At 49.5% G+C, this 26,314-nt stretch overlaps 2 protein-coding genes and 1 long non-coding RNA gene across 9 annotated transcripts in view; 1 reads left to right on the forward strand and 2 right to left on the reverse strand.

The window, feature by feature from the left end:
• SEC14L5 (SEC14 like lipid binding 5) overlaps positions 1-607 on the reverse strand; it is a 40,456-nt gene extending 39,849 nt beyond the window's left edge. Inside the window, exon 1 of the mRNA XM_086854576.1 lies at positions 481-607. The gene's annotated coding sequence lies outside the window, so the exon portion shown is untranslated. The remainder of the gene's footprint in view (positions 1-480) is intronic.
• LOC111935857 (uncharacterized) lies at positions 1-26,206 on the forward strand. 2 transcript variants are annotated; one of them, XR_002867884.2, is made up of 2 exons: positions 1-419; positions 21,263-26,206. It is a non-coding gene; the product is annotated as an uncharacterized LOC111935857 (long non-coding RNA). The 2 variants fall into 2 exon arrangements; XR_015277384.1 differs by lacking the exon at positions 21,263-26,206 and adding an exon at positions 10,655-12,900 and having other exon boundaries at positions 37-419.
• The window catches only part of LOC111935854 (syntaxin-binding protein 4-like), a 47,150-nt gene continuing 26,798 nt past the window's right edge, over positions 5,963-26,314 (reverse strand). For 4 of the 6 annotated variants that reach the window (XM_086854564.1, XM_023936445.2, XM_086854567.1 and 1 more), the window contains 16 exons: positions 25,715-25,835; positions 23,184-23,325; positions 22,888-22,994; positions 21,980-22,133; positions 20,370-20,442; positions 17,335-17,432; positions 15,141-15,237; positions 13,030-13,157; positions 12,452-12,544; positions 11,901-11,966; positions 11,617-11,805; positions 11,047-11,163; positions 9,825-9,874; positions 8,844-8,974; positions 7,571-7,628; positions 5,963-6,804 (listed from right to left, as the gene is read on the reverse strand). In XM_086854564.1, the coding sequence (XP_086710690.1) occupies positions 6,702-6,804; positions 7,571-7,628; positions 8,844-8,974; positions 9,825-9,874; positions 11,047-11,163; positions 11,617-11,805; positions 11,901-11,966; positions 12,452-12,544; positions 13,030-13,157; positions 15,141-15,237; positions 17,335-17,432; positions 20,370-20,442; positions 21,980-22,133; positions 22,888-22,994; positions 23,184-23,325; positions 25,715-25,835 (1,727 nt within the window). In that variant the 3' untranslated portion in view covers positions 5,963-6,701. Of the gene's footprint in view, positions 6,805-7,570; positions 7,629-8,505; positions 8,654-8,843; positions 8,975-9,824; positions 9,875-11,046; positions 11,164-11,616; positions 11,806-11,900; positions 11,967-12,451; positions 12,545-13,029; positions 13,158-15,140; positions 15,238-17,334; positions 17,433-20,369; positions 20,443-21,979; positions 22,134-22,887; positions 22,995-23,183; positions 23,326-25,714; positions 25,836-26,314 lie in introns of all 6 variants that reach the window. The other 2 variants (XM_086854565.1, XM_086854566.1) reach the window with 1 other exon arrangement.

Raw genomic sequence — 26,314 nt, forward strand, 5'->3', positions numbered from 1 at the left:
GGGCGCTGTCCGTTGTGCTGCGGGGGGCGCAGCCAGGCCCCGCCCCCCGCACGTGCCACCCCCCCGCGCGCTCCCGCCGCCATCTCGCTGAGGGGCGGCTGGGCCCCGGCCGTGAGGGGGGAGATTTCTGTCCCATACCCCACCTAACGCTGTCCTCTGGCAGTGGGAACCCATTCCCTCTTGTCCTGTCATTCCATCCCTTGTCCCGGGTCTCTCTCCAGCTCTCCTGGAGCCCTTTTAGGCACTGGAAGGGAAGTCTCCGCGGAGCCTTCTCCAGGTGAACACTCCCAGTTCTCTCAGGCTGTCCCCACAGCAGAACTGCTCCATCCCTCTGATCATCTCCCTGCCTCATCTGGACTCGCTCCAGCAGCTCCATATCCTTCCTGTGCTGAGGACTCCAGACCCAGGCACGTCTCCAGGTGAGGTCTCATGCGAGCAGAAAGGGAGAATAACGAGGGGTGTGTGTGGAGATGAGCTCACCCCATCCCACAGTGGTCACAGCAACAACCCTGCCAGAGCTCAAGGAGTACTTGGACAGTGATCTCAGGTACTGGGTGGGGTTGTTGGGTGTACTTTGCAGGGCCAGGAGTTCAACCTGATGGAACCCTTTCAGCTCACGATATTCCATGTTTCTATGACTCTCCCCAAACTGGCACCTGCCCCTGAGGAGGAGGAACCTTCTCGGGTCGGGGCTGGAAGAGGCAGAGCCACAGCTCCCAAACACAATCAAATCCTGCTTATCCCAGGGTGGATCAGCCCTTCACGAGGGACTCACTCGCCCTATCACTGCACTGTATTGTTTGATTTATTATGTGACTTCTTATACACCTGTGAACCACACCTTGAGCAAATACTCCCCAAACTGTACTCTCTAATAAGGTACAAGGGGATCACCCAGCCAAGTGACACTGGAAGTCATCCTCACCTCTCAGCTTCCCCCTCTCCCACCAGCTCTGAAAATCTGTGCAGTGCTTGGTGAATCTTGGGGGGCTTTGCAGCTCAGGGTGAGTGGCCCCTGTTTGTCAGGCCATGTGCTGGGGAGTTGTCACCATCCAGTGACAGTCCTTGGTGCAGTGGCTCTATAGAGGAAATGATGCCAACACTGCCAACTTTGGGGTATCAGAGTGGCTGAGCAGCTGGTTCTGGGGCACTGGGGTGTGTGGCACCAAGAGTGGTGGAGGAGAGGGATGTGGGAGATTGGCTGGAGAACATTTTGCACCTTCAGAGCCTCCTTTCAGGTTCTCCCTAAGGCCCAGCTGCCCCTTTGCCTGCTGGTATTGAAGTAGCATCACATTTACTGCCGCTTTGTCTTTTCCTGCCTGCTTATCACTTCCAGCTGTGAGTGTCCCCTTATCTGAGCAGGCATTTCAGGAAGCTGCAGTGCTATTTCTGATCAGCAATATATCTTGAAATGTTCTGCTGTCTCAGACTGAGGAGACCAGCCTGACACTGCTCAAAAACAACCAACCCCCAGACCATCAAATGTCAGAGCTCCCAAGGCTGCAGCCCACAGAGTCAGAGCACTTTTCCTAAAGACCTGTACAGCACGACTTGGCATCAAAAGCCACCAAGTTACACAAGGCTTGCAACATCTACTTTATAAATATATATTTAGAATAAAAACAAAACGTATTTATTTATAAATAAATATTCTGAATTTCCCATCACAATGCAACTTTCTGTTCCTCATTTACTGCTAAATTTCCTCAGAAGAAAACAGAAGAAAAAATAAAGCACTATTTCCGTCTTCTTGCTACAGAATTTACACCAGCTTGTAACTGCTTTGTGTCCTAATTGTGGTGGTTTCCCTTTTGTTCAGCTTTTATGAAAGCTGGATGAGATTTTGGTGAGTCCCAACTGATCCTTTTCTCTGCTATGCAGCCCTGACTATAATTCCCATTTTCCATCACTTGTTTTCTCCTGCTACCAGAAGGTCACCTTGGCATTTTCCCCTGACACTGGGCCAACTCTCTGGGGCATTCCCAAGGGCCCTGACTGTCCTTCCACCTACCAGGACTGTGTGTTTGCCTCAAGGGCTGGCACTGACCCTCAGTTTTTTTCTCATGGGAGCTCCTCAGAAAGAAGTTCTCACCCCTCAGCAGCCCAGCCCAGGAACTCCTGCAGTTAGAAAGGAGAATGTCTTCCAGGAAGGACATCTGGTCTGGAGATATCATTCAGCCTCCACTTCCCCCATTGCAAGGGCACTGATCTTCAAATTCTGCTTTTGTCACAACTTCTATGTCTCATCTGGTGGCATAAATTAAAAAAAAATCAACAGCAATTCAAGTGCACTGGCTCATCACGTGCAGGGTAGGGATTGTTCATGGTATTGTTATTCCTATTTATCTTGTTATGAAAGAAGTTGCAAAGGAGGTTTGTGACAAAGCTGCATCAGTGAGGCCAGAAAATTCAGTGTTATGGTGGTGCTGGGGTGGGCTTGGCCCTGAGCAGGGGAAAGAGGGAAGGGAAGGGGAAGGGGAAGGGGAAGGGAAGAAGTTTCACACTGCCAGCCCAGCCCTTTCTGCAGTGTCATGCTGAGGAGGTGCTGTCCAGCCCTCTGCCACAGGTGTTCAACAGCCCTTAGAAAATCAGCACTGTTTAAACATTAAAGGCTTGCTTTAAAAATTCATCAGTAAAGTTCACCTGCCTTTCAAAGCCCTACTTAAAGCAGTGTGAAGGTATATTCCACTCTTTAAACCTGGGCTTCAGTCCAGGTGTCACTGAGTGGAGCTGAGAGAAAGAAGAGGCTCCACACACAGGGACAGACACACCAGCCTACTCCACTGCGCTGTTCTGGGCTGGAGCTCACCTCTGCTACCTCCACAAATCACTAAAGACACCTTTTAAGCACTTCATCTTACTGTGTTTCACCAGAGCTGAGTAAAATCTGGATCTGCTGTTCTGAGAGCCAGGAAAGTTGAAAGAAATATTGAGGCTTTCCTCACTGTAAACAGACCAGCAGTATCCAACCCCACAGCACTCACAGACCCTCTTGTGCCAGGAGGTTGCCCCCACATCCTGTGGATCCCTAGGGCTTTGCCTTCCCCATACCACTCTCAGCCCCGTTTGTTATTTGGTGCAAAAGTGAGATGAAATGTGCTGCCCAAGGTCACACAGCGAGATGGCAGAGATCAGTGGCAGGGATGAAACTAGAGACCAGTAAACTGAGATTGTGTTCCTTTCCCCGTGGGACTGCAGATGAACAATGTGCTAATGGCCCTGCTACATTCACCTTCCGAGGTAATGCCGAGGTGGCTCCCTGCCCTGCCTTCCCTGCTTCTGCAGCTTTTAAAATAGATACACCAATCTTGGTTTGGTTTATTTTGTGAGGCAGAGGGGTCTCCCACCCTCTGACCCACCAGCAGCTAAGAACTGAATTTCTGCTTTGCATAAGAGAAATACAAACTAAACCCATCCCATCAGTGATATTTAACCCCCAAAGCTTCCAGCTCAACAGCTGATCCCACTGATGCTCTTTAAATGCATCTTTTTGAGTTCCGAGTTTTGAGTTTTTCACCTGCAGTGTGTTGACATGCCCTGTTTTTAGGGTGTCTCTCTGCATTTTGGCTACTAAAATATTTACCATATTCCAGTCTATCATAGAATCATGGCAACACAGAATGGTTTGGGTTGGAAGAGACCTTAAAGCCCATCACATTCCATCCCCTGCCATGGACAGGGACACCTTCTGTTATCCCAGGTTGCTCCAAGCCCCGTCCAACCTGGCCTTGGGCACTTCCAGGGATCCAGGGACAGCCACAGCTTCTCTGTGCCAGAGCCTCACCACCAAGTTTTTCCTGATATCTAATCTAAACCTACTCTCTGTCAGTGTGAAGAGTTCTCCTTTGTCCTGTTAGTACATGCACTTGTAGCAACCCCCCTCCATCTTTCATATATGATCCCCTTAGGATCTGGCCACTCAGGAAGATCTAATATCATTCAGGTCTCATTTTTATCACAAATACTCCTCCTCATTTCTGTACAGTCATTCTGATACCCTTTGAGGCAGATTCTCTGAGACAAACACAGCACATTGCGACAGCAGCACATCTCCACAACCTAACAAGCAAGCCAAAAGTATTGCAAATTAATCCAAAGAATTCAGCTCTCTTGCAGAGTGCTAGACAGGCTTTGTGTGAATGAAGAACATCCTATTTAAATAACTTCTCTTTCTGTGCTGTTTGTTCCTTCATGCATTTCCCCTTATGCTTCTCGGTAGCTCTCTGAGGAGATGTCACCCCTTGCCTTGCTGAGTTCTGCCTGATTCCCCTTGCCTGGGAGTAAAGCCTGACACAGGTTTGTTATTCTGGGTCACCAAAATCAGCATCACCTCCAGGAGCACAGCTCTCATCAGAACTTAGCAGAGGTGGCGTTAGGAACAACGGGGTTCACAGAGAGAGGGAAGTCTGCTGGGCTAGGAGCAAAGGCAAAAGGAATATGGTAAATTCAAAGGAAATATTGGACATCAGCTGAGAAACGTGAAAGCTTTGGGAAGCATGCAATGCTTGATCCTTGTTTGATGTGAGGCTCTCCAGTGGCTGATGGGAACATGGAGGATTTCCTTTCCAGAGGGGCTGTCAGTAAGCTGAGAGCAAAGAGCTATTTGGGCTATTTAAAAGGTTAAGACTTCACAGCTCTTTTGGAAATTGACAGCTCAGGAGGCCCCAAATACTTGGGACAGCATCCCCTTGTTTCCACCCCTTGCCAGGTGCCAGCACCAACTGCACAGTGGTTATCTCATCCAAACCCTCACCCACTGTGATGCTCTAATACAAAATCTCCTTTCTTGGGATGTTAAAATAGAGATCTATTGAATAATACAGACTGTGGAAGCAGCATCAAGGATTTCTCTTTCAGACCAGATGACTGGTCCCTGCTGGGTCAGTGGTCTGTGCCTTTCCAGCACTCAAGGAGGTGGAGCTCAATACTTGTATTTTGAGAAAAGTATTCCATGATTGTCAGAGGTGGTGTTGAAACTTGTGTTGATTTCCACGACAGATTGTTGATTTTCTAGCTGATTAAGTGCAACCTAAACAGGTGTGTTTTCCCCATAACTTTCTCCTTTTCTCCCAAGTGTCTCAAGTGGCATGGGGTATATGAAATAGCACAGCCCAAGACCTGCTCCTTCACAAAATCCTGTCTGTGCTGTTCCCTGACCAGTGTGACAAGCAGTGGCTGGAGACATCTCCCTAGGATGCCACCTCCAGCCAAATGCTTTTGGAGAAAAGCATCTGCCAGGAGCAGATTGGGATCTGCTGGGTAACCCCAGGGGAACTGGAGGTGTTTTTCCACAGTCAGGGTACACCAGACTGGAGATACTGGATTTTGCCTTGTGTACCTCCTGTCTGTGTAATACAGGAGATGAGAACAGAGCTCTAGGGCCAAACCCACAGGTAACACCAGGATTTGCTATCATTCCATCACAGCAGAGAGCATTGGGGAATGAGCTATTAAACACAGGGTATCCCAAGATGAATATTTTCTTCTTCCTGGGAATATTCCTTGTAAGCAGTCCAAAAGTATATCTCCTTTTAAAAGAAGTCCTTTAATTTATATTCTGAGGTATGCACTCCCAAGATTTAATTTACCCCAAGCTATGAAATTAAGCTTACCCAAAATTTCAGTCTGGTTATTTATTTGATATATTCACCACACAGTTGCTGGTTTAGCAGTGCAGTGATACCTCGAGTGCAAGAGATACTGGTGAGGGTCATGATTTTTCCTCAGCCTTTAATTTAGACAATAAAGGATCCACACGCTTTGAACCCTCACAAAGAAGATTTGAAGTAATCTTAACAAATTATTTGTAAAAGCCAGATTGTACCCCATTTTCCTGCAACTTCTCAATGCATCACCCCAGGAGCTGCCAAAATAAGAGGGAGGAAAAATGGTCTCAAGCTGTGTCTTTGTCTGTGAGACGCTGAACGCAGCAGCTGCAATCAGAACCCAGAGAGCAAACTCCTTGTGAGAAGCGTTTCCATTTTATTTTCCAGACCTCTGCCCATCTCAGATCTGATCCCCATTCATTGCTGTCTCAGTCTTGCACCGTGTGGATCTCATTTCCCAGTGACACCAGGGACCTTTCCTGAGCTATGTTCACTATGCCCACCATGTCCTGCCCCACATTCCAGGGAGGGCTCGGTGTCCACGCTGTGACCGGAGCACCCTGCTGGCTGTCCTGCACTCTGGCCAACAACTGCTGAGGTGCTGCTTCCCCCTTCAAGCACTGCAGCTGGGATAAGCTATACAAAAAGAATAAAAAGAGAATTACCTACCCCAAGACAGCTAGGACACTACAGATTAAGCTGCTTTGATTACAGCCACTAAATAGACTTTGGTTTTTCATCTGAAATACCAAAAGGGATCTGTTGGAGACCCCTGAGTCCCTCAGGTACATTCATGCTACCCAGAATACAAGCTCTAAAAGGCTGCCACTGAAATCCAGGCCTCTGTAGCCTCTTGAGAATATTTTTCCTATAAAGCTGCAAAACCGTGAGCAAAAAGCCTTGTATGGTAACTCAGAGGTAGACACGCAAGGGAGGTGGCTGAAAAAGTCTTGGATAGTTAGGAAGAATTAGTCTTGTGTCAGAAAGCTTGTTCTCAGTCTGCTTGGCCTGGAAGCTGAGGTGCCTGGGGGTGTCTTTCCCTTCTCCCATGGCATGGGTGGCCGTGCTTGGGAGCACCACCAAGCCATGGGATATTTATGTTGGCTTCTTAGGCAGTTCTGTTGGGCTTGGTGACTGTGGTTGGTCACTCTTGGTCTGGCCTGTAGGAGGGGGCCACGTGGTCTTCTGATGAAGGTGGCTGAAAAGGAGAAACATGCCTTAGGTAGTTTGGGAGAAGGACACAGAGGATAATGTGAAGACAGCACTCGTAATTTAGGAAAAAAGAGGAAGCCACAGATCTTGCCTGGTTAGACTGTGCAGGCTGCCTGTTTTGTCTGAAAACGCTTTTCATAACCTTGAAATTATCATTTGCAAATGGGTACTTTGTACCTAAACAAAGAACTGTGCTGGCAGATCTTCATGTTGAGTTAAGCTAAGAAAGTGCTAGGAGATATTTAGGTCTCAAAGTGCCCTTTCAGATAACTTTAGGAAATGGCTCTGTTAAACATAAGGCATTTAAGAGGTTTCAGGGAAATTTAACAGTTTCAGGTCCAAACAAAGCCGTATCATCCTGCTCTCCCTGTCTGGAGCTTCACAGCATCTCGATATCACAGCATGAAAGATTAACATATTCAGTGGTGCTTTTTGCCTTACACAGGGTGCACTATAAAAATGGCAGCTAGACAAGCCACAGAACCACAAATTCCCATCTGGCCCAGAGGAAAACCAGCATTTTGTAACGCAAAAGAGAAATCCAGGAATTCACACCTTACAGGGCAGAAGTCTCTTTCTGTCTAGGAAATTCACAGTATTTCTCTGTCATGGCCATCTGGAGGCCTCTCCTAGCCTGTCTGATCAAAAACTGTCAAGCAACAGTTTCGGTTAAAAAAACCCCAACAAAACAAACGGGAATTTTTAGTATCTGTGTTGTCCAAATTACAGACCACAGCAGTTTTGACACCTACTCCTTGTAATTTGGGATTCCTTCAGCAGGCAGGCACTGGTCCCTGTCCCATGGCAGAGCTGCAGATGGAAGCACAGAGCCAAGTGTTAGTGCAGAGAACATGCCCAATGCTGCTGCATTATGATAATGCACATTTAAATGGGGCAGGAGCTCAGAAAATGCTGACAGTGCTTGTAAACCAGAGGTGCTTCTGAAAGGCTGCAATTATTTCCTTTGTGTCTTGTGCTTTGAGACAAAGCCAGTGCTGGGCTGTGGCCACACTGAGCTGGTGAATAGCACCTGTTTGGGGCTGTGCATTCACCTGAATGTGACACTGAGGAGGTCAGACTCTCATTTTGTGTGGGAAGAGTCAAATAATTGCCACCAAGAAACATTTATGGCTCATGGACCAGCTCAGAGTCCCAGACTGGGAAAGTTAATCCAGACTCCCATGGAGCTCGATGTCTGTTCCCTGATTTTCTCACAGATGTGAGGAAAAAGGAGCACGGCTGGTTTTTACTCCAAGGAAATGAGGAGATGACTGCTCTGTTCTGCTCAGCATTGATGTAGCTGTGCCTGAACAGTGTAAGGAAAGTTTGGATCCTGGGTTTAAAGCTGTTGGGAAACTGGACGGGGTCCAGCAAGGGAACCCCAGGCCTGCAGGGAGAGGCTGGGGAGGGCTGAGGGAGCTGGGCTTATTTAGCCTGGCAAAGAAGAGCCCAAGAGGCAACTTCACAACCCCCACTGCTGTGTCAGGGGCAATTAAAGGATGCTGGAGCTAAGCAGTGCAGCCAGTGTAACCGGGGGCAGTTGCCACAGGCTGCCCCTGGGGGCTGCCCTGGGTGCTGGGAAGGTCCTTGTCACATAGCAGTGAGGGAACACCATCCAGGAAGGCTGTGGATCTCCATCCTGGCTGGCTAAACCCACTGCAGATCCCCTCTACTGGGATAGCCCTACCTGGAGCAGAAGATCTGGTCTCCAGCAGTCCCTTTCAACCAGCATTTCAATGATTCTGTGAAACCATCCTCCTGCCTGTTTCTTTTCCCTGGATAAACACCTTTCCTTTGGCCCTGGGCACAAGTCTTTGACTCCATACCCTGTGAGTCTGCATTGCAGATTCAAAGATGAGTCACATGGATATAGGGAGGGCAATTACATCTCAGTGAGCATGAGAGAATCAGGGAGGCTCAACTGGTATGGAAAAACAAGGGAGGTGCTGGAAACTGTCAATAACACTGACAGAAATCCCTGAGACTTGCTGGGATTCAGCTTTCTCCGGTTAATTTAGTGCTTACCGTCCTTGTTGGAGAGCATTGGTGCTAACAGTTCTTTAGCTTCTGATAGCAAAAGGTCAACAAGATCTGAAGATGGAAGAGATGTGTCTGAGACTGCATCTGTTTTATCCTCTTCTGTTTCATGGTTGACGCTTATAAATACGGAAAGTGCCATCAATACTTCTGTCAGAGAATGGTCATTGACAATCCTGGCCAGCCTCTTAGGAAGGATGTGCTACATAAATTCTGCGTGTTTGGGGGGTTGCATGTCCATCCCTCTGCATTTATGTGTCTGTTAGACACACTTGCATTGCTTTGTTACAGACAAATAGCAAAGTATTCTTTAGAATTTGTTAAAAGCATTTCCCCTGCATTATATTAGAAATAACCAACTTGGAAACTTAAAAACTGATTTCCTTCCCTCTTAAAAACTGGTCTTTAAAGGGACTGGTTATTATTGATGGGACAACCACTTTTCAATGATTTAATCAGTTAAAAACACACACAGAGTTGTGATACATTTTTGCCCAAGTGGCAGGAGATAGGCTCAGGTTGGAGGGGAGTCCAGAAGCCTGAGCTCTATTTCTGCAGCCTTTCATGCAGCTGAGAGTCTTGAGAGCTCCTTGCTTACACTCTATCTACTCTTAACTGCTGATAAAAAAGGATGTGGTCCTGGAGCCAAAACCCAGTTTATGTTTGGAAAATCAGGTGGGTCAAAATTCTGCTGCTCTGAAACCTGCCTGGGGTCTCTGCTGACAAGAGCAATTTAACCCAAGCAGAGTTTCAGCTGCTTACTCCCAAAAAAAGCCTGAACAGAGGCCAAAATCCCCCAACACCAACCCACCAGCAGCCTCAGATCATCTTTCTCCCATGGTTTCACTTCTAGAGTGAAAGTATGTTTAGAAACTCTGGGTAGGTTACGTGTGAAGCACCTTCCCCTGAGAAATGTCAGAAAAGGACATTTCATGTTGCTGTTCAACATTCCCAGAAGCCATCTCCTACCTTTTCTCATCTGGTAAATGACTGTGTGTGCTCAGGACCTTGTGAATGTTCTGTCATGCAACAGAAAAAACAAAACAAAAACAAAAAGAAAAACAAAAAGAAAAAAAGAAAAAGGTTTCAAACTTGGAGGAATGAATAATTCCTGAGAACAAACCCCATGGGTTTTTTCTGATGATCAGATTTAATATGACAGTAATCAGCTTCTGCTTATTCATTGCCCTTGAAGCGAATATCTCAAGGCCTTTTTCAGCTCAGGCAGTATTCATGAACCTACAGACACATCTGAATTCTGCATTTTAATACTGCTGCTAAAATATATGAAATGCAACACAAAAATCCTCTTCCAAGGAATAATTTTGCAGGCTGCATTTCAGTGATCATTGCTGCCAGCAAGCCCTGGCTCCTGGAGCTGCACGTGTAAGCTCTCATTACCATGCACTTCTCCAACACTACTGAGGGCTGGAGAAAAGGAAGATATTTTGCTCCAGTGCTCAAAATCCTGTGATGTTTGACCCTGGGGTCAAGTGAGATATATTTCCAAAGTCTGACCCCAAACTGCACAGGCCCTAGCACATAGGCTGAAGCTCTGGGGGCATTTAATTCTTCCTTCTCTGGGGCAGAGGACACAGTGTCTACATTTCCTTTTGCTCCACTGCTTCTGCTTGATTTCAAGAGTTCTTGGGACAGGCCACCAGTAGCCAAAGCAGATACCCTGAGTACTAATCCTTCCCATGCTGGCCAGTTTATTAATTACACATACTGGTGTTCCCAATATGGGGAATGAAGTGGAAAAACTGCCAATTGAAAGACTAAACTGTGAGATTTTGCAGGAAATCCAGGGAGGAAAAAGCACTGGAAGAGCAAGGCCACTCTCCTGGCTCCTGTTTATAGAGAAGCAACCCTCAGCTATTGCAAGGGAAGGTGAGCAGGGATGATTTTGACAGCAAAGTTCCTGGAGCAGCCTCAACAGAGGGAGCCAGGCAGAGCAGAGCCACCAGCCAAACCTGCACCACGGAGTTTGCATCGCTACCAGGGATATGAGGAGCTCTGAGTTCATTCCCTGCTTCCTCCTAATCAACAGACAGTGACTTTTTCAGGTGAGACAGGAAAAAAAAAAACCCTCTCTTGCTTATGGAGCAGGAAGTTGATTGGACTTGCAAAACCACCCTGAAGGAAAGAGGCCGTGGTGATGCTGCAGCACGGGGGCAGTTCCACACCTCACCTGCACAAACAGGAGCAGCTTCCTATTGCAGATCTCCAGGCGCTTCCGTGACACTTCGGATTTTCGTAGCTGGCCATCAGCCAGGGACAGCTGCCTCTTCAGCTCCAGGATGTCCTCCTGAGGCAGGGACACAAGAGGAGGAGAAAGGTGGTGGTGATGCTCCAGCTTCAGCTTTTGGAAACAACAGTTTGTGACCTTTGCTACAAAAAGGAAAAGCAGTGTCCTTTGGGGACAGTGGAAGTTATACAAATTATAACAGATCCAGAGACTGTGTTGGCCTTGTGGTCCCACACAGCAAATGATCTATGTGCTGTTTCATTTTCTCCTGTGTAAATCGAAGGAGGGTAGCCTTAGTTGTGGCTGCCCCATCCCTGGAAGTGTCCAAGGCCAGGCTGGATGGGGCATGGAACAACCTGGGACAGTGGGAGGTGTCCCTGCCCATGGCAGGGAGGTGGAATGAGATGGGCTTTAAGGTCCCTTCTGGCCCAGATCATTCCATGACTCTCTGAGCCCACAGAAGGAGAGTCTGAGGGGTTGTGGGTTTTTCCCCAGACCGAGGGGTTGCGTTACCTCTATTTCAGAGACGTGCTTTGCTTTTTTCCCTGCCAGCTGCATCTTCAGTTCTGCAATTTCAGCCTCCAGCAGGTGGATCACTTCCTCGTAGTCCTGCTCTGCGCTGTGAGCCTGTCTCTGCACCACCTCAGCCATCTGCAGTTTGCTGTGTAGGGTCCGGTTCTCTGACAGGAACCCCAGCGCCTTCTGCAAGCACCCAGAACTTCTGATGAACACACCACATCCCCCTCAGCTGCCAACCCCAAACCCACCCCAAACACCCCAGAAATCCCTTCACTAACTTGGTTCAGCCTCTGGAGCTCATCCTCCATCAACTTCTTGCTGCTCTCCACTTCTCTCAGGAGAGACTGTGGGAAATATTTTCACCAGATTAGAAGCAACAAATGACAAGACATTTTCTAGAATGCCCCTATGCACCAAAATATTATTTTACAGAAGTCTATGCACTTTGCTCCCCCACAGGGAGAGCTTATAGGGCTGTGACCTGCAGAATTCCAGCTGGACACAGCTGAGGTGCTCAGAGCCAGGTGAGGTTGAGAGGACAGGCATTGCTTCTGTTAATCACACACTCTTAATGAGACCTGGTTTTAAATGTATTAACTCCCTGCTCAGATGGGACTGCATGCTTTGAGTACAAATAAGTGTTCCTTTGAGGTTGAGAGCGAGAAAGAGGCAATTAAGGAGAGTGGAGGGTGAGAGGCTCCTGTGTGACGAGGAATGCACAGAATGCAAACTGGTGACTTCTCCAGAGGGATGGGCCACCCCATTACCCCCATGGAGAGCTACAGCAGAACACCCCAGCCAAGAAATCCGCTCCAAGGGGAGGCTCCACCTTCAGCCTGCGGACTTCGTGCCGCAGATCCCTCATCTCCAGCTGCAGCTGCTCCAGGTCCTCGCTGCCATTGCAGTTGAGAGAGTCAAAAGTCTGCAAGGAGAGGGACAGACTCATCACACATTGAATCAAAATCGCCTCAAAAAGAAGTCAGCATTTTTATGCAATAGATCAAAAGGCACATTAAATAATTCAGTTCCAGGATGGTTCATTTTGCCCCACAGAATTTCACTCTCTGATCCCTCATCATTGCTGAAATAGCTAGAGTGAATTTTCACTTCATGAACCAAGTGAAATTACTTAGAATTGATTAATTATGGCTATTTTTCCTTCTGCATAACTGCCATGCTGCTTCCTCATATTATCCCACAGACACTGTTATTTCCTTATTAAAAATGAGAAGTTTGAAGTCTTTTATAGAATTACCTATTAAAAATGATTAATGAATAGTTCTGCCTTGTCTTTCTAACTCTAGAACAAGCAGAAGATGGTTATTTAGCTTTTCCCATCTCAGAATCCCATGGATTTCATGTAGAAAATCCATGGATTCAATGTAGAAGAGCTTTGGGGTGACTGACCGGGGAGTGAAAAGCTGATGTATCCAGCAAATTGGCCACTTCATGTTGAGTGAAGAGCACAGAGCTGGAATCCAGACCAGCCTCATCCAACTCCTCCTGCATCAGATCCCTGAGTGCTTGGAGAACATCTGTGAGAAACAAGCAGTTTATACCAGGCTAAAAGAGAAAATTGCTGTGTGTTAGGAGAAAATGGCACTGATTTTGGGGCCATCCACTGGCACTGAGCAGGGTTGAGAGATGCCAGACAGGTTTCTCTGATAATCCTGGGTTCATCAGCAATCCCAGCAAGCTCAAATGAGTTACTGACAGTCTTTATCGGACTCCTGTCTCTTATCCAACTGAAAAAACCTACATTTCTAAAACCCAGAAAACCCCAGATATTTTCACAGGGGAATTTTCACCACTATGGTTCTGAAAGTTTTAAAATTTTAAGCTAAACCCACATTTCCCTGACAAAAGGCACTTGCTGACATTTGTCATGTTGCTGATTTAAACAAAAAGACAACCCAGCGAGTGCAGCACTTGGAAAAGGTGTTAAATTGACAAGTCTGAAAATCCACATTCATTTTGCTTTCAGACATGAAGGAAAGCACAGCAGAAGAGGCTGCGTGGGACAGGTGGGAACCATCAGGGAGGTGGCACAAGGGTCCCAGAGCTTCCAGTCACAGAATCACAGAAGCATGGAATGGTTTGGGCACAAAGGGGCCCTGAAGATGATCCCATTCCATCCCCCCTGCCATGGGCAGTGACACCTTCTGCTATTCCAGGCTGCTCCAAGCCCCATCCAGCCTGGCCTTGGACACTCCCAGGGATCCAGGGGCAGCCACAGCTGCTCTGGGCACCCTGTGCCAGGGCCTGCCCACCCTTCCAGGGAACAATTCCTTCCCAATATCCCATCCATCCCTGCCCTCTGGCACTGGGAAACCATTCCCTGTGTCCTGTCCCTCCATCCCTTGTCCCAAGTCCCTCTGCAGCTCTCCTGGAGCCCCTTTAGGCCCTGCAAGGGGCTCTGAGGTGTCCCCCGGGCTGGAGGCAGCTCTGCAGGTGGGGTCTCACCTGAGGGGGCAGAGGGGCAGAATCCCCCCCTCCTGCTGCTCACACCAGGGCTCAGCCCAGCCCAGGGGGGTTTCTGGGTGCTCACAGGCAGGGCATGGCCAGCTCTCATCCTCCAACACCCCAAATCCTTTCCCCAGGGCTGCTCTCCATCCCTTCTCTACCCAGCTTGGATTTGTGCTTGCGATTGCCCTGACTCAGGTGCAGAATATGCACTTGGCCTTGTTGAACTTTGTGAGGTTCACATGGTCCCATCCTGAAGCCTGTCCTGGATGGTGCTCAGTCCCTGGGCTGCAGCAGGAGCCAGTGTCTCTCTGCAAAAGCAGCACATTTGCTAAATACCCCCAAACATCCTTTTTTCTGTTACCAGAAATGACAATGCCAGTCACTGGTAGAAGAGGGCCATGATTCTGTGTCCCATCCCTCACTCTGCACAGAGCATTGATCCAGATGCCTTGTGACTGTTCTCTCTGCTGGGGACATTGCTGATGGTCTTGGATTTTTGCTGAAAGTTTTCTGTGGAGCAGACCCTGTGGACCAGCCATGCTCTGGAAGGCCACAGAAGGCTTTCATTTTCTGTGTCCCCTCTGGCCAGTTCCTGCTAGGAAAGGTGGGATTTTAAGGAAAGTAAGCCCTTGCACCAACTTTCTTTTAGTTTGATTTTATGATAGGACAATGGAAATGGCTTTAAACTGATAGAGAGTAAGTTTAGATTAGATGTTAGGAAGAAATTCTTCCCTGTGAGGGCAGTGAGGCCTTGGCCCAGGTTTCACAGTGAAGCTGTGGCTGATCCATCCCTGGAAGTGTCCTCTTGGACAGGGCTTGGAGCAGCCTGGGATAGTGGAAGGTGTCTGATGGAATGAGATGAATTTTGAGTTCCCTTCCAACCCAAACCATTCCAGGATTCCATGATTTTACAGAATGCCTTCCTTTGTGCCTGCGACTTTCCCTCTTTACAGGCTCCATCACTACCCAGTGTCTCTCCTGCCACTTCTGTCCCTTTTTGTCTGAAGCTACCCAGAAAGGTCAGGTCCCCCCTGGGCAGAGCTCCCACTCACCTCCGTAGGCCACAGTCCCCTGCGAGTCCGTGGTCAGGCTTTGTCGGAGCTGCCTCTTCTTCTCCTCAGTCACATCCAGACCAAGATACTGCAGAACCTTGAGCAGAAACAAGGAGCCTTTGAAAAGAAAAATACTGGAAAAGCAAATCTTTGGCGTAAGCACTGGGAAGACACTTCTGGGTTTCTCCAGGCAGCATCTCCCAAAGGAACAGGCTTGGATTGGATTTCCAGTCTCTCCTTTGCTGCACACGTACAGAAATGTCTGTTCCTGAGTACAGGTTCACATCCCTCCAAGAACATTTTATCTGCAATCAGATTTGCAGCTCTGATGAGTTTTCAGGACTTTTATCAAAAGCCAGTGGAATTTTAGCAAGGACTCAGCTGGCAAGAGCTCTGCCTCTCCTTTCTCTTTCTGCCCAGAAACTGTGTTTGGGACCAGGAAGATAAAAGCTGTTAACAGAGTATTTCTCATGGAGAGAGGAGACATTCAAACATTTTGCTCCTCCACTGCATGTTTTGCTTTCTCATTACTCCTGACGCCCTAACTAAGACTGATATTCATCAATTCAACCTCAGGGCAGCACAGGAGCAGATAAACTGTGCAAGCCCCACTTCCCTGCCGGCAGCAGCAGCTGAAAGCTTTTAAAAGACAAAGTCGAGCTCAGCAAACTCTGAGAAAGAGCCCGAGTGAAACGCTGACCTGTGCCAGGCTGCACTCGGAGCTCTCTCTCACAGCAGCTCCCGGAAATTCCCTGGGAAGGGGCTGCGGAGGGACCCTCGCTCACCTTTCCAGCCCCAGCAAGTCCCTGGGGTCCATCTGCTGTCCTGTTCCTGTCCCAGCTCCTGCTCCTCTGCCCAGTGCAAGGCAGCGCTGCAGGCTCCCAGGCTTTGGGATGTTGGCGGGGTTGGCCACCCCAAAGCCACCTCAGGCTGTCCCAGCCGGTGTCACCCCACACCCTGTCACCGCCGCAGCCGCCCGAGCCTAACCCAGCTTTTCAAAGTGAAGCCAGGCGCTCCTGGCAGCCGAGAGGATCAGGGGTCGCTCTGTCCCCGAGAGGAGCAGGGGTCGCTCTGTCCCCCAGAGGAGCAGGGGTCACTCTGTCCCCCAGAGGATCAGGGGTCACTCTGTCCCCCAGAGGAGCAGGGGTCACTCTGTCCCCCAGAGGATCAGGGGTCACTCTGTCCCCCAGAGGATCAGGGGTCACTCTGTCCCCGAGAGGAGCCGGGGTCACTCTGTCCCCCAGAGGATCAGGGGTCACTCTGTCCCCCAGAGGAGCCGCTCTGTCCCCCAGAGGATCAGGGGTCACTCTGTCCCCGAGAGGAGCCGGGGTCGCTCTGTCCCCCAGAGGAGCCGCTCTGTCCCCCAGAGGAGCAGGGGTCACTCTGTCCCCCAGAGGATCAGGGGTCACTCTGTCCCCCAGAGGATCAGGGGTCGCTCTGTCCCCCAGAGGATCAGGGGTCGCTCTGCCCCCAGAGGATCAGGGGCCGCTCTGTCCCCCAGAGGATCAGGGGTCACTCTGTCCCCCAGAGGAGCCGCTCTGTCCCCCAGAGGAGCCGCTGTGTCCCCCAGGGGATCAGGGGTCCTGTGCAGACGCTGCCGGGATCACTCTTTGGCAGAATAACTCTGCTCCGGGGATGGAGCCGCGCTGCCGGCGGGGGGCAGCAGATGTTCGGCACATCGGGCCCTCTGTCCCCACGTCCCCTCTCAAACGCCGGAAAAACCCAAAGTGCCAGACTGGGACACGGCCCCCAAGGCACCCTGCCCCTCACCAGGGTCTCGGTGAGCACACGGGCAGCTCCGCTCCATGCCCATGGAATGTGTTTTCCATAAAATGACGGAAGAATCAGCGGTTCTGGATGGTTTCTCGATGAGGTATCTCCTATCTCAGCCTTCCCTTCCCCACACCAGACTGCCTGAGGTCACCCTAGCAGTGACCAAAAGTTTGGAGGGCACAACCTTAGCCAACAGCATAATGTCCAAGGGAGGTGCAGCTGCCAGGAGAAGACTTCTGGAGCTTCATGGAGCCAAGAAAAAGCCAAGATGAGCCAAGGGATAGACACAGTCAGGATGTTTCACCCTCTTTACCTTCAGAGGCTGGACTAAACCTCCAGCAAGCTCACCTGAAGATGGACTATTTCCTGCACAGTGCACAAGGAGGAGACCTTGCTTTGGGCAGAGGGATCTGCCACTTACCAGTTCCAGTTTTCCATCCTTGAGCCGGATATGGGGATCCAGTGCTACTTTAGGTTTGGTGCCTGAAGCTGCTTTGTAGTTAGAAGCAGAAGCAGGTGCTGAAAAATCAAAAATAAATATTAATGGGGAAGCATTTGGGTAGAGGCATCTGCAAAGTGAAATTCAGATCTCTTTTTGTATGAAATAGAAAGTGTGTGCAGCAGGGCAAAAATCCAAGTCCAGGATATACTAAAACCGACTCTGGAAGGCTGAACTAGGCCTCTGTTGGAAAGATTGGATACTGAGGCAAATCCTTCTGAAACTGGGATCCAGCATGGTTTAAAACAATGTTTCATCCAGGGACAAAGAACTGCAAAAATAGCACTTTGGAAATTTCCAGTCACAGAATTTCGTGGAGTCTTGGAGTTATGGTGAACTGTGAGAAAAATTAATTAAAATCTGCCTGGTTTTTGTCTACTCTGATTAAGCAAAACTGAAAGAATTCCTGACGCCCATAGGAATGAACAGATTTAAAGTGATGTGGAAAAGCACCACTCTGAGATTTTTTTCCCTCCCCAAGGCTGCAAAAAGCCTTGAAACCCTTTTCCCCTCAGCTGGGCAGGCAGGTTTTTTTGGGTAGAAGGAGCCACATGTGCTGTGAAGCAGCCACAGAGGCAGAGAGAGGCAGAAGCAGCAGCTGCTGTGCTGGTGAAAAGCTGTCATGAGCTGCACGATCCAGCTGCCAACAGCTGGCTCAGCATTGCCAGCACTGCTGCACAGCTGGAAACGTCCAGAGCACAAGCCCTGCCCCTCCATCCCTGGAGGGAACCCCACCTTTTCCATTATGATTAACCCTTGCCTGTAAGGAACCATGATACTCCCAGGGAAAAGGGCTGTAGAAGGCGTTACCTGCTCCTGAAGAACCCAACCAGACTCCAGAAGAGTGCAGGGCTGCTGTGCCTGTCCCTGCCCACCCTGCACCCTCAAACCATCAGCTCAGGGGACAAAATTCCTTCTTGTGCCAGCCACGAGATTTGCCCAGGGAGCAATTCCTTCTGCCTGCTTGGGATCTGGTTAACATCACGGGAAGCCCTGTTTTGCCAAATAACAGAGCTCCTCCGGAAACCCTGAGCACTTCTCCCCTCACCCTCCTGTCCCTCAGGGCAGGGCCCAGGTGCCAGGAGAAGGCAGTGAGGAGCAGCAGAGGTGCTGCATAATCCTCCTAATCCAGGCATCCATCTGCTCTGCTAAGGCCAGCAGCTGGGAAGCAGCAAGAGGTAGCAAATGGGTTTGTTGGATCAGCCACCACCACTTCCCTCTCCAAGTTCAAGGGCAGAGCCGTTACCCTTGGAGCCATGGCTAATCAGGATTAGCTCCATGTGGCTTTGCTGTCAGCTCTGGATACAGCCATATCCAGGGCATCCATCAGGCACCCAGAGAGAGGCACTCACTGCCTGGCCCAGGCTCCCAGCCTGGCTGTTCTTTCAAAGCCAGTTGTCTGTCTCCACGGATGACGACACTGACATAAAGCCTCCTTGGCATCCCACATTCAAATCCTGGAGTGATAAAATCCCCCAGCTAAGTCAGGCCATGGGTGGGTCACTGCTGGGGCTGGGTTGCTCTCTCCCCATCACTGGGACTGGCTGTCCATGGTGGCCACCTGAGAGTGTCCCTGGCATCTGCAGGGCGCTCAGGGCAGGGAGGACAGAGCTCATCCCTGTCCCAGGACTTCTCCAGTGGAGCATGGAAGGCAGAGCTGAAGCTGCTGAGCTTGCCCAGGGTGAGCCAGACAACCCTGGGAGCAGCTGCTTCATCTCCTGCTGATCCCAGGTATGGACTAAACACGATTTACCTCCAGTGCTTGCTCTTAGCCTTCCAGAGGGAATTACAGCAAGGCACAGGGATTTGTAAGTAGAGCCAATGTCCCAGGGAAGGAAGGGCTGTTGGATTTGAGGCTGCAAGAATTTGAAGATTTGAGGCAGCACTTGTTTAGGATTTGTTGAGAAAGTCCATCCTTCCCTTGGGGCAGGAGTAACCTTCCTATCACAGGGATAGGGGATACCTTGGTGGAGGTTGTCTTCCTGGGCTCTGGGGATTATTGAGGTTTCCTCAACAGTATTAAGGGATTTGGGAAGCTGGAGAGTGATTCAGGTTCACCCCCTGTTGCTGTCACACTGTTGGATGTACAGAGCGGGTCTCTCCACAAAAGGTAAGAGCTCAGGAGACTTAGAACACAGAGATTAAACACAACATGGAAAAAAGCAAAAAACTGAAGCTTGGATGTAGAGAGAAATCTGATTTATTTAACACCTCTAAACCATTTCCCAGTTTGGCCAATTGAGGGCATCCTCAAAGCCTGTGCAGAGCCCACAGTTGCTGTGTACATCCCAACCTGACTGCTTTCATGTTGTGTGTCCAAGACCCCCCATTCCCACCAGGAGAGAATGTGGCCTGTGGAGAACCTTCTGCATGTCTGGGGTGAGCAAAGCCACTGCTGCAAATGAACCACGGGTTGAGAGTGGAGGAATTTGTCTCCTATGAATACCTCACTCCTTAAATGCTTTAGTAAAGAGTTTTGCTACTATGGGCAAACATGGACATAATTACTACTTGTTGAGTAAACCAAGGTGCTGGCTGCCCTCTCTCTGAGCAGGCTGAGTGTCACTATCACCCCATTAAATTCCACTCCAGCAGTATGAACACTGATAAAAATCTGGTGATAGGACCAAGGGAATGGATTCCTGCTGCCAGAGGGCAGGGTTAGATGGGATATTGGGAAGGAATTGTTCCCTGGGAGGGTGGGGAGGGTGCCCAGAGAAGCTGTGGCTGCCCCTGGATCCCTGGAAGTGTCCAAGGACAGGGCTTGGAGCAACCTGGGACAGTGGAAGGTTGATTTTATTGCCCCCATGGCAGGGGGTGGAATGAGATGGGCTTTAAAGTCCCTTCCAGGTCAATCCATTCTGTGATTTTGTGATTCGATAATTTCACAATCCTCAGCTCTGAGGGACCACAGCTGTTTGTCACCTACACAAAGAGAATGCTTGAGCAGGACTCACCTGAGACCGTAAGCTCTGGTGGGCAAATGTCCGGTGACAAAGAAGGCACAGGAAAAGGGTTTTCACGCCTATTCTAGAAAAACAAGACAAAATGGCACAGACAGTTGCTAAGAAGAATCTGCTGGTGTCAATAATGAGCAGGAGATAGAGGAGTTCAAGACAGAGCCATGAGGACACTACATACATCTCTTATGCAGGTGGGCTTGAAAGTACTCCAGGGGTTCCTTTGGGAGCACCTGGCACAGGCTGAGCCAGCCCAAAACCTCTGGTCACACACAAACACCTCTGTCCTTGCTGTAACTGTGCTTGAGTGCTGAGGCTGGTTTTGACCTCACCTGGTTTCTCCACAGAGATTCTCCCCAAAGCTCTGCATCCAACCCAGCAGGGAGGTCCCAAGTCTGACCACAGCCAGGTGTAATATTTACCCCAAACCCATAATTATCCCAGTGAGCAGGGCAGGAAGCTGAGATCAGTTCACACCCTTTCTTGTGTGCTATGTCATGGCTGAAAGCACAAGGAAGAGGGAAAAATAACCTGAGGGTGAGCACCACCAAGACAGCTCTGACACAGCTGGGGGTTTGGATGCCAAGAGGGGCACAGACTGCTGTGAGGACACACAGACAGGTGGCACGTGTGCCTGGGCACTCTTTCCCTGCTGTGGAAGTCCAGAACTCATCAGAAGTTCCACCTTGCAGCAGCAAAGTGAGGAAAAGAGCCATTTCAGTCCAGCCAGTGGTGGGATTTCATACAAGTGCATAGCATCCCACAGGCTGGGGGGGAGGGGTCTGACCACAGCACTCAGCACAGCTCCAGGGGCCCTGGTGCCTTTCTAGGGCACATCTCCAGCCTTGGCAACACATATGTGACATTCATGCACGTCTGTGTCCCCACAGGGCTGGAAAGCAAGAGGTTTTGTGAATGGTGTTGTACGAAAGGAACATCCAGCCAGCCCCTCTTGAAGGAAATCTGTGTGGAAGAGGACAGGAAGAACACCTAGCATGGCAGCAGTCCAGGAGGGGAGTGACAAATGCACACAATGGAGCTGCAGACCCTGAGGGTTGTGTGGATAAACCCTGTCCAGCCACTCACAGCTCGAGCACTTCTCTGCAAACACAATGTGGAGCTTGGCTTTGCAGGAGGAATGAGGCTGGCTTATCATTAGAGTAGTCAGGAGCAGGAATGGGCTGTGCAGGAATGCTGGGGATTCATCCTCATCAGAGGGCTTGAAGAATAAAGAGTTGTGCCTGCCTTTGGCGAGGAGCCTAGATCAAACTGACTCCAGAGATCCCTTCCAGCCCTATGACTGGTGCCCAATGAGATGCAGGTTGCTATCCACAGAAGGGCTTTGTTTTTTTTTAAACCTGAGACTCTTGAAACAGGTCTGAATGCAGGCCCTGGAGATGAAACTCCTGTCATTACCTCCACAGATCTATCCCTGTCTCAAACCCAAGAGAGAAGAAATTATTTCTGATTTAAAATATCTGCCTGCAGGTAAATACATCAACAGTACAGACTTCCCACAGGATTTCCAGAAGTATTATCAGGGACTCCCTAAAGAAGAGTTCTCTGACCAAGGAAAGATCCCAGGATTGAGATGAACTTCCACCTACCTCTGGGGACCTCACGTGGACCTTCAGCCTGCAGGAGCTCAGGCCATTTCCCACAGCCTTTGGAGGCGGGGATGGGATGTTGTTGTGAACTGACAGTCCCGGATGTAACCGTCCCCTCCCAGGAATAAAGGCCACTTCTGTGTTTCCCTCGTGTCTTTAACAAACAACAAACACACAACATCTTATTAACAAAACAAAAGGCACAAATTTGCAGAGCTCCCATGCTTGTGGTTCTGTCTCCAGGACAACATCACCTAAGCATGAGTAGCCTGTACCAGTGCAGCTGGATCTCCACCAGCTGCATTCCATTGAATCATGGAATGGTTAAGGTTGAGAAAGACTCCTAAGATCATCGAGTCCAACCATTTCCCAGGTACTGGCAAGGCCACCACTGACCCCTGTCCCCAAGTGCCACATCTCCATGGTTTTTGAACTCTTCTACAAATGGTGATTCCACCACTGCCATGGGCAGCCTGTGCCAAGAGCTTTACAACCCTTTCTATGAAGAAGTTGTTTCTTATATCCAGTCTAAACATCCTCTGGCACTACTTGGGGCTGTTTCCTCTTGTGCTGTCACTTGTTAATTGGGAGAAAAGCCCAATCCCCACCTGGCTCCGCCCTCCTGTACAGATCCATAAGTCCTCTCCTGAGTTTTTTTTCCCTTTTTTAACTTCAGTTCTGTTTCAAAGCTCTTCTGGGCAGTGATAGGAGATACTCATGAAGCCCAGAACATAGGGAAAGTCTGGATTACACTCCAGGATGATCCATGCCTTCAAGATTTCCTTATGTGTCCACCTTAAAGCATCATTTAAGACTAACAGTGCCCTTGAAGCCAAACCTTGGCATGAAGTGTTCTGCCTAAGACACAACACCACCTGATGATGAAAGGAAATACTTCCTATGCCTACCTGAATTTGGCTTTTTCAATTATTTTTCTGGCCTCCTCATGTGTGCTGCCCACCAGAGAATCTCTGTTGATAGCGATGAGTTGGTCTCCAGGTCGGAGCCGGCCATCCTAAACAAACACAGAGAAAGATGCAGCATTGAGAGGGGATATCTCTGCCCAAAGTCTTCTCCTGCAACACAAATCCTCATTAATCCATGCAATTATCCATCTACTCTTAGAAAAGCTGCTTCAGAACAGCCACAGCCTCTAGGAAAGGTCCCCATGGCAGAGCTCCTGAGGGTCTCCATGCTGACTTACTTTGTAACAGTCCCCATCTGGCAGAAGCTCTTGCACATAAATCATGGGTCCGTCAGGCCTGTTGGATCCACCACTGATTGTCAGCCCCAAGCCAGAGGAGTTTGCTATAGAAATGCTCTGGATCCCAGAGTCAATGGAGTAGCTGCAAGGGAGAGAAGTCAGCAGGTAACTCAGGGTCATCTGGATTATCTTCTCCTATCACTGAACAAACTGCCTGGATCTTCTTCCATGCCTGATCCTTCTACCTTTTTCCAGCCTTTTATTTGCATCCTTTCTTCCACCCACCATTGGAAAGGGGAGGTGAGGGCTCCTGTTCTTTGGCAGACATTGTTCAATGCTATGAAGGTGACTGATTCTCCCTAATCCCAAATAGGGGAATACTCATTTAGAGAAGAAACTAAAGATTTAACTAGAATATATTTGACATTCCTGGTTTTATAGCCAAAAGCACACAAATGATCAACGTGGTTGTTACTTGAATCCAACTAAATAACCAGACAGCAATTTACAGATGGATCAGCTATCAAGCAGCTCTTAGCAAACACCAGAGTGAAGCTCGGGATACACAGCTGGGTGTGTCTTAACCAGGGTTTGGACCCAAAATCATCCAAGATGCTCTTAGAAATGGACATCCTTTATAGCAACACCCACCACACTGAGAGCTGCTGCTGTGGCAGGTGGCTCGCTCAGTCAAGGATGAAAAGGAGCAGCAAACAGGCTGGACCCTTCCCCCTGAGAGCTGCTGGACAGAACTCAACAGGCCACCACAGCAGGGAGGTGTGGCAGTAGCAGAATTGTGGGAGCAGAGATTTCACTGAGCTCCCATGGGCAGCACTGCAACAGGGTGGGTTGAGGAAGGATTTGGTGGTGTATGAGGATCAGCAAGCCTTTTCCTCCAAAGCTGGTGGGTGCAGCTGGCTTTTCACTTTTCAGTTTATTCCCACAGCAGCCACTGCCCAAAGAGTTTGCACTGGCTCCTTGTGTTACAACTCAGACACAGCAGCAGCTGTGCATCCCCTGCCCCACAGTGACACCAGCACATGTTCCCAAGCAATGCCATCCCACTGGTCAGACACCCCAGTGGAAGCTGTGCATGTGCCTTAGTCTTATGAAAAAACATTGCTTTAATCTTAGGGAAATGATGTCATGAAATACAACATTCAAATGCTCTGTTCAACCCAAAATCTCAGACACTGACTGTGGTGAGATTGCATTGCATCCAATTCCCATTGCTCAGTGGAGTGGCAGGACCTCAGGTGATGCCACAATGAGAAGTCACAGCCTGGGGACATGTGGTGAGCAGAAGGGGTGGCAGCCACACGCATGGAAAGACCCATGGCCCAAATTGGCTCCATGACCACCAATGCTCAGCTGAAACCAGGGCTCTGTGATTCCAGGGGAAGACCACTTGGGCCTGGCACCAGCATGGAGACAAGCAGAACACAGCACAGCATGGCAAGGAGGCCACCAGGAGAGGCCCCTTGCCATGCCCAATTTCCTGCCCATGGCAGGGGGGTTGGAACAAGATGATCTCTGAGGTTCCATCTCACCCAACCCATTCTGGATTCTACATCTCAGCCCGGAAGGAATTAACAGCACAGTAAGGATGGCTTGTCCAAACCAGCTGCCAAGTAGATGATCCAGTGTCTCCTCTGTGTGCGTCTCTCACTCCATGCAAGCAGCTTAAACTTCTGGTGCCAAATATTTGTCCCCTGCAAATCCCTAATAAGCTGGTATTTAGCAAGAGGATTTACTGGTTCTGCAGAGAGGGCTGATTCTCTTTACCAGTAACTTGGCTTGTTTGTGCTGGCAAAGGAGGGGAGCTGTGAGCCCTGGGGACAAATGGTCCCCATTCCATGACTGTGAACACACTCCAAGCTGTCCCTCTGGAGAAGGGCCTGGAGATGAGACTCTGCAGAAAAACCAGCTTTGCCTGTCCAAACCTCTGACCCTGCGGAATGTGCGAGGGCAGATGACCACATGAAAACACACTCTGGGAGATGCCCTGGCCACCAAAGGATGTGGTGACTGCAGGCTGATGACCCCAAAGCAAAGGGCATCAGGGATGTTTGCATGGAGGGGTGCTGGTGCTCTTGGAGCATGGAGCCAAAGTGCCAGGAGCAGGGCAATGGGAAACAAGCTCATAAAACACCTCCTGAAAGCAGCACCAGCCTTACAGGAACACTCTGCTTGTGGTTATAAGGTGATGTGAAAGGCCCTGGCTGTAAACCATGGCCTCTCCCTGGGATTCAGAGGGGAGGAAGAGGAGCTGCTGCATGGTTAACCATGGTGCAGACATACTGGTTGTCTCAACTGGGAAGCTTTTCACCCCTTGGGAACCAACTTCCCAGCAACAGCCAGGATGTCACCACCACATCCAGAAGATGCTGTGGCCTCTGAACCATTGGGGTGACAGAAGAGTAGAGAGGACATAAAGATGAATAAAACTGCTCAACAAGCACTGGAATTATTTACTGGCTGTACCCTCTGACATTTGGTGGTGTCCTGATGACCACCAAATGCGTACGTACTGTGCGTGAGGAGCGTGCGCCAGGCTCCCGAGGAAGGGGCCGTGGGAGCTGGCAGGGCTCAGCAGCAGCGGGCTCTGGGAGCGCGAGGATGAGCCTGAGGAGGTGCTCTCCAGGTATCGACCTGAACAGCAAAGGCAGAGTCAGTCCAGGGCACACAAACACTCCAGCATCACCCACCCCCCTGCTCTGCTGCTGAGAGCTGATGCTGCACTCCTAGATTTTTGGGGAAAACCACATGGTGGTTAAAGACATCAGGATAGGGCTGAAGGAGAGGACACATTCAGCCTCCTTGGCACAATTCCAGCGTGGGACTCACCCCTCTGCCAGCCCCACACACCTCTGCTATAGGGGAAGGGCCAGCAGCTCTCTGGTGGGATGCCAGGGCATAGGGAAAGTTTCCTTCCCCAGGCACACACTGCTCTGTGTGCTGGCATCTTGCTTAGGTCAACCTTGTTGAATCTCATTAAACATTTCCCATTTGCAAATGAAAAATAATGATCTTTGAATGAATTATTGCTGAAACACCTTGAAATCCAGAGCAAAAATCTACAGCTGCATTTATTGATGGAGTCACCTGCCCAGCACATCAGGCAGAATCTG

This window comes from Cyanistes caeruleus, chromosome 17 (genome assembly GCF_971803275.1).
Source record: "Cyanistes caeruleus chromosome 17, bCyaCae1.hap1.1, whole genome shotgun sequence".
Taxonomy (NCBI): Eukaryota; Metazoa; Chordata; class Aves; order Passeriformes; family Paridae; genus Cyanistes; species Cyanistes caeruleus.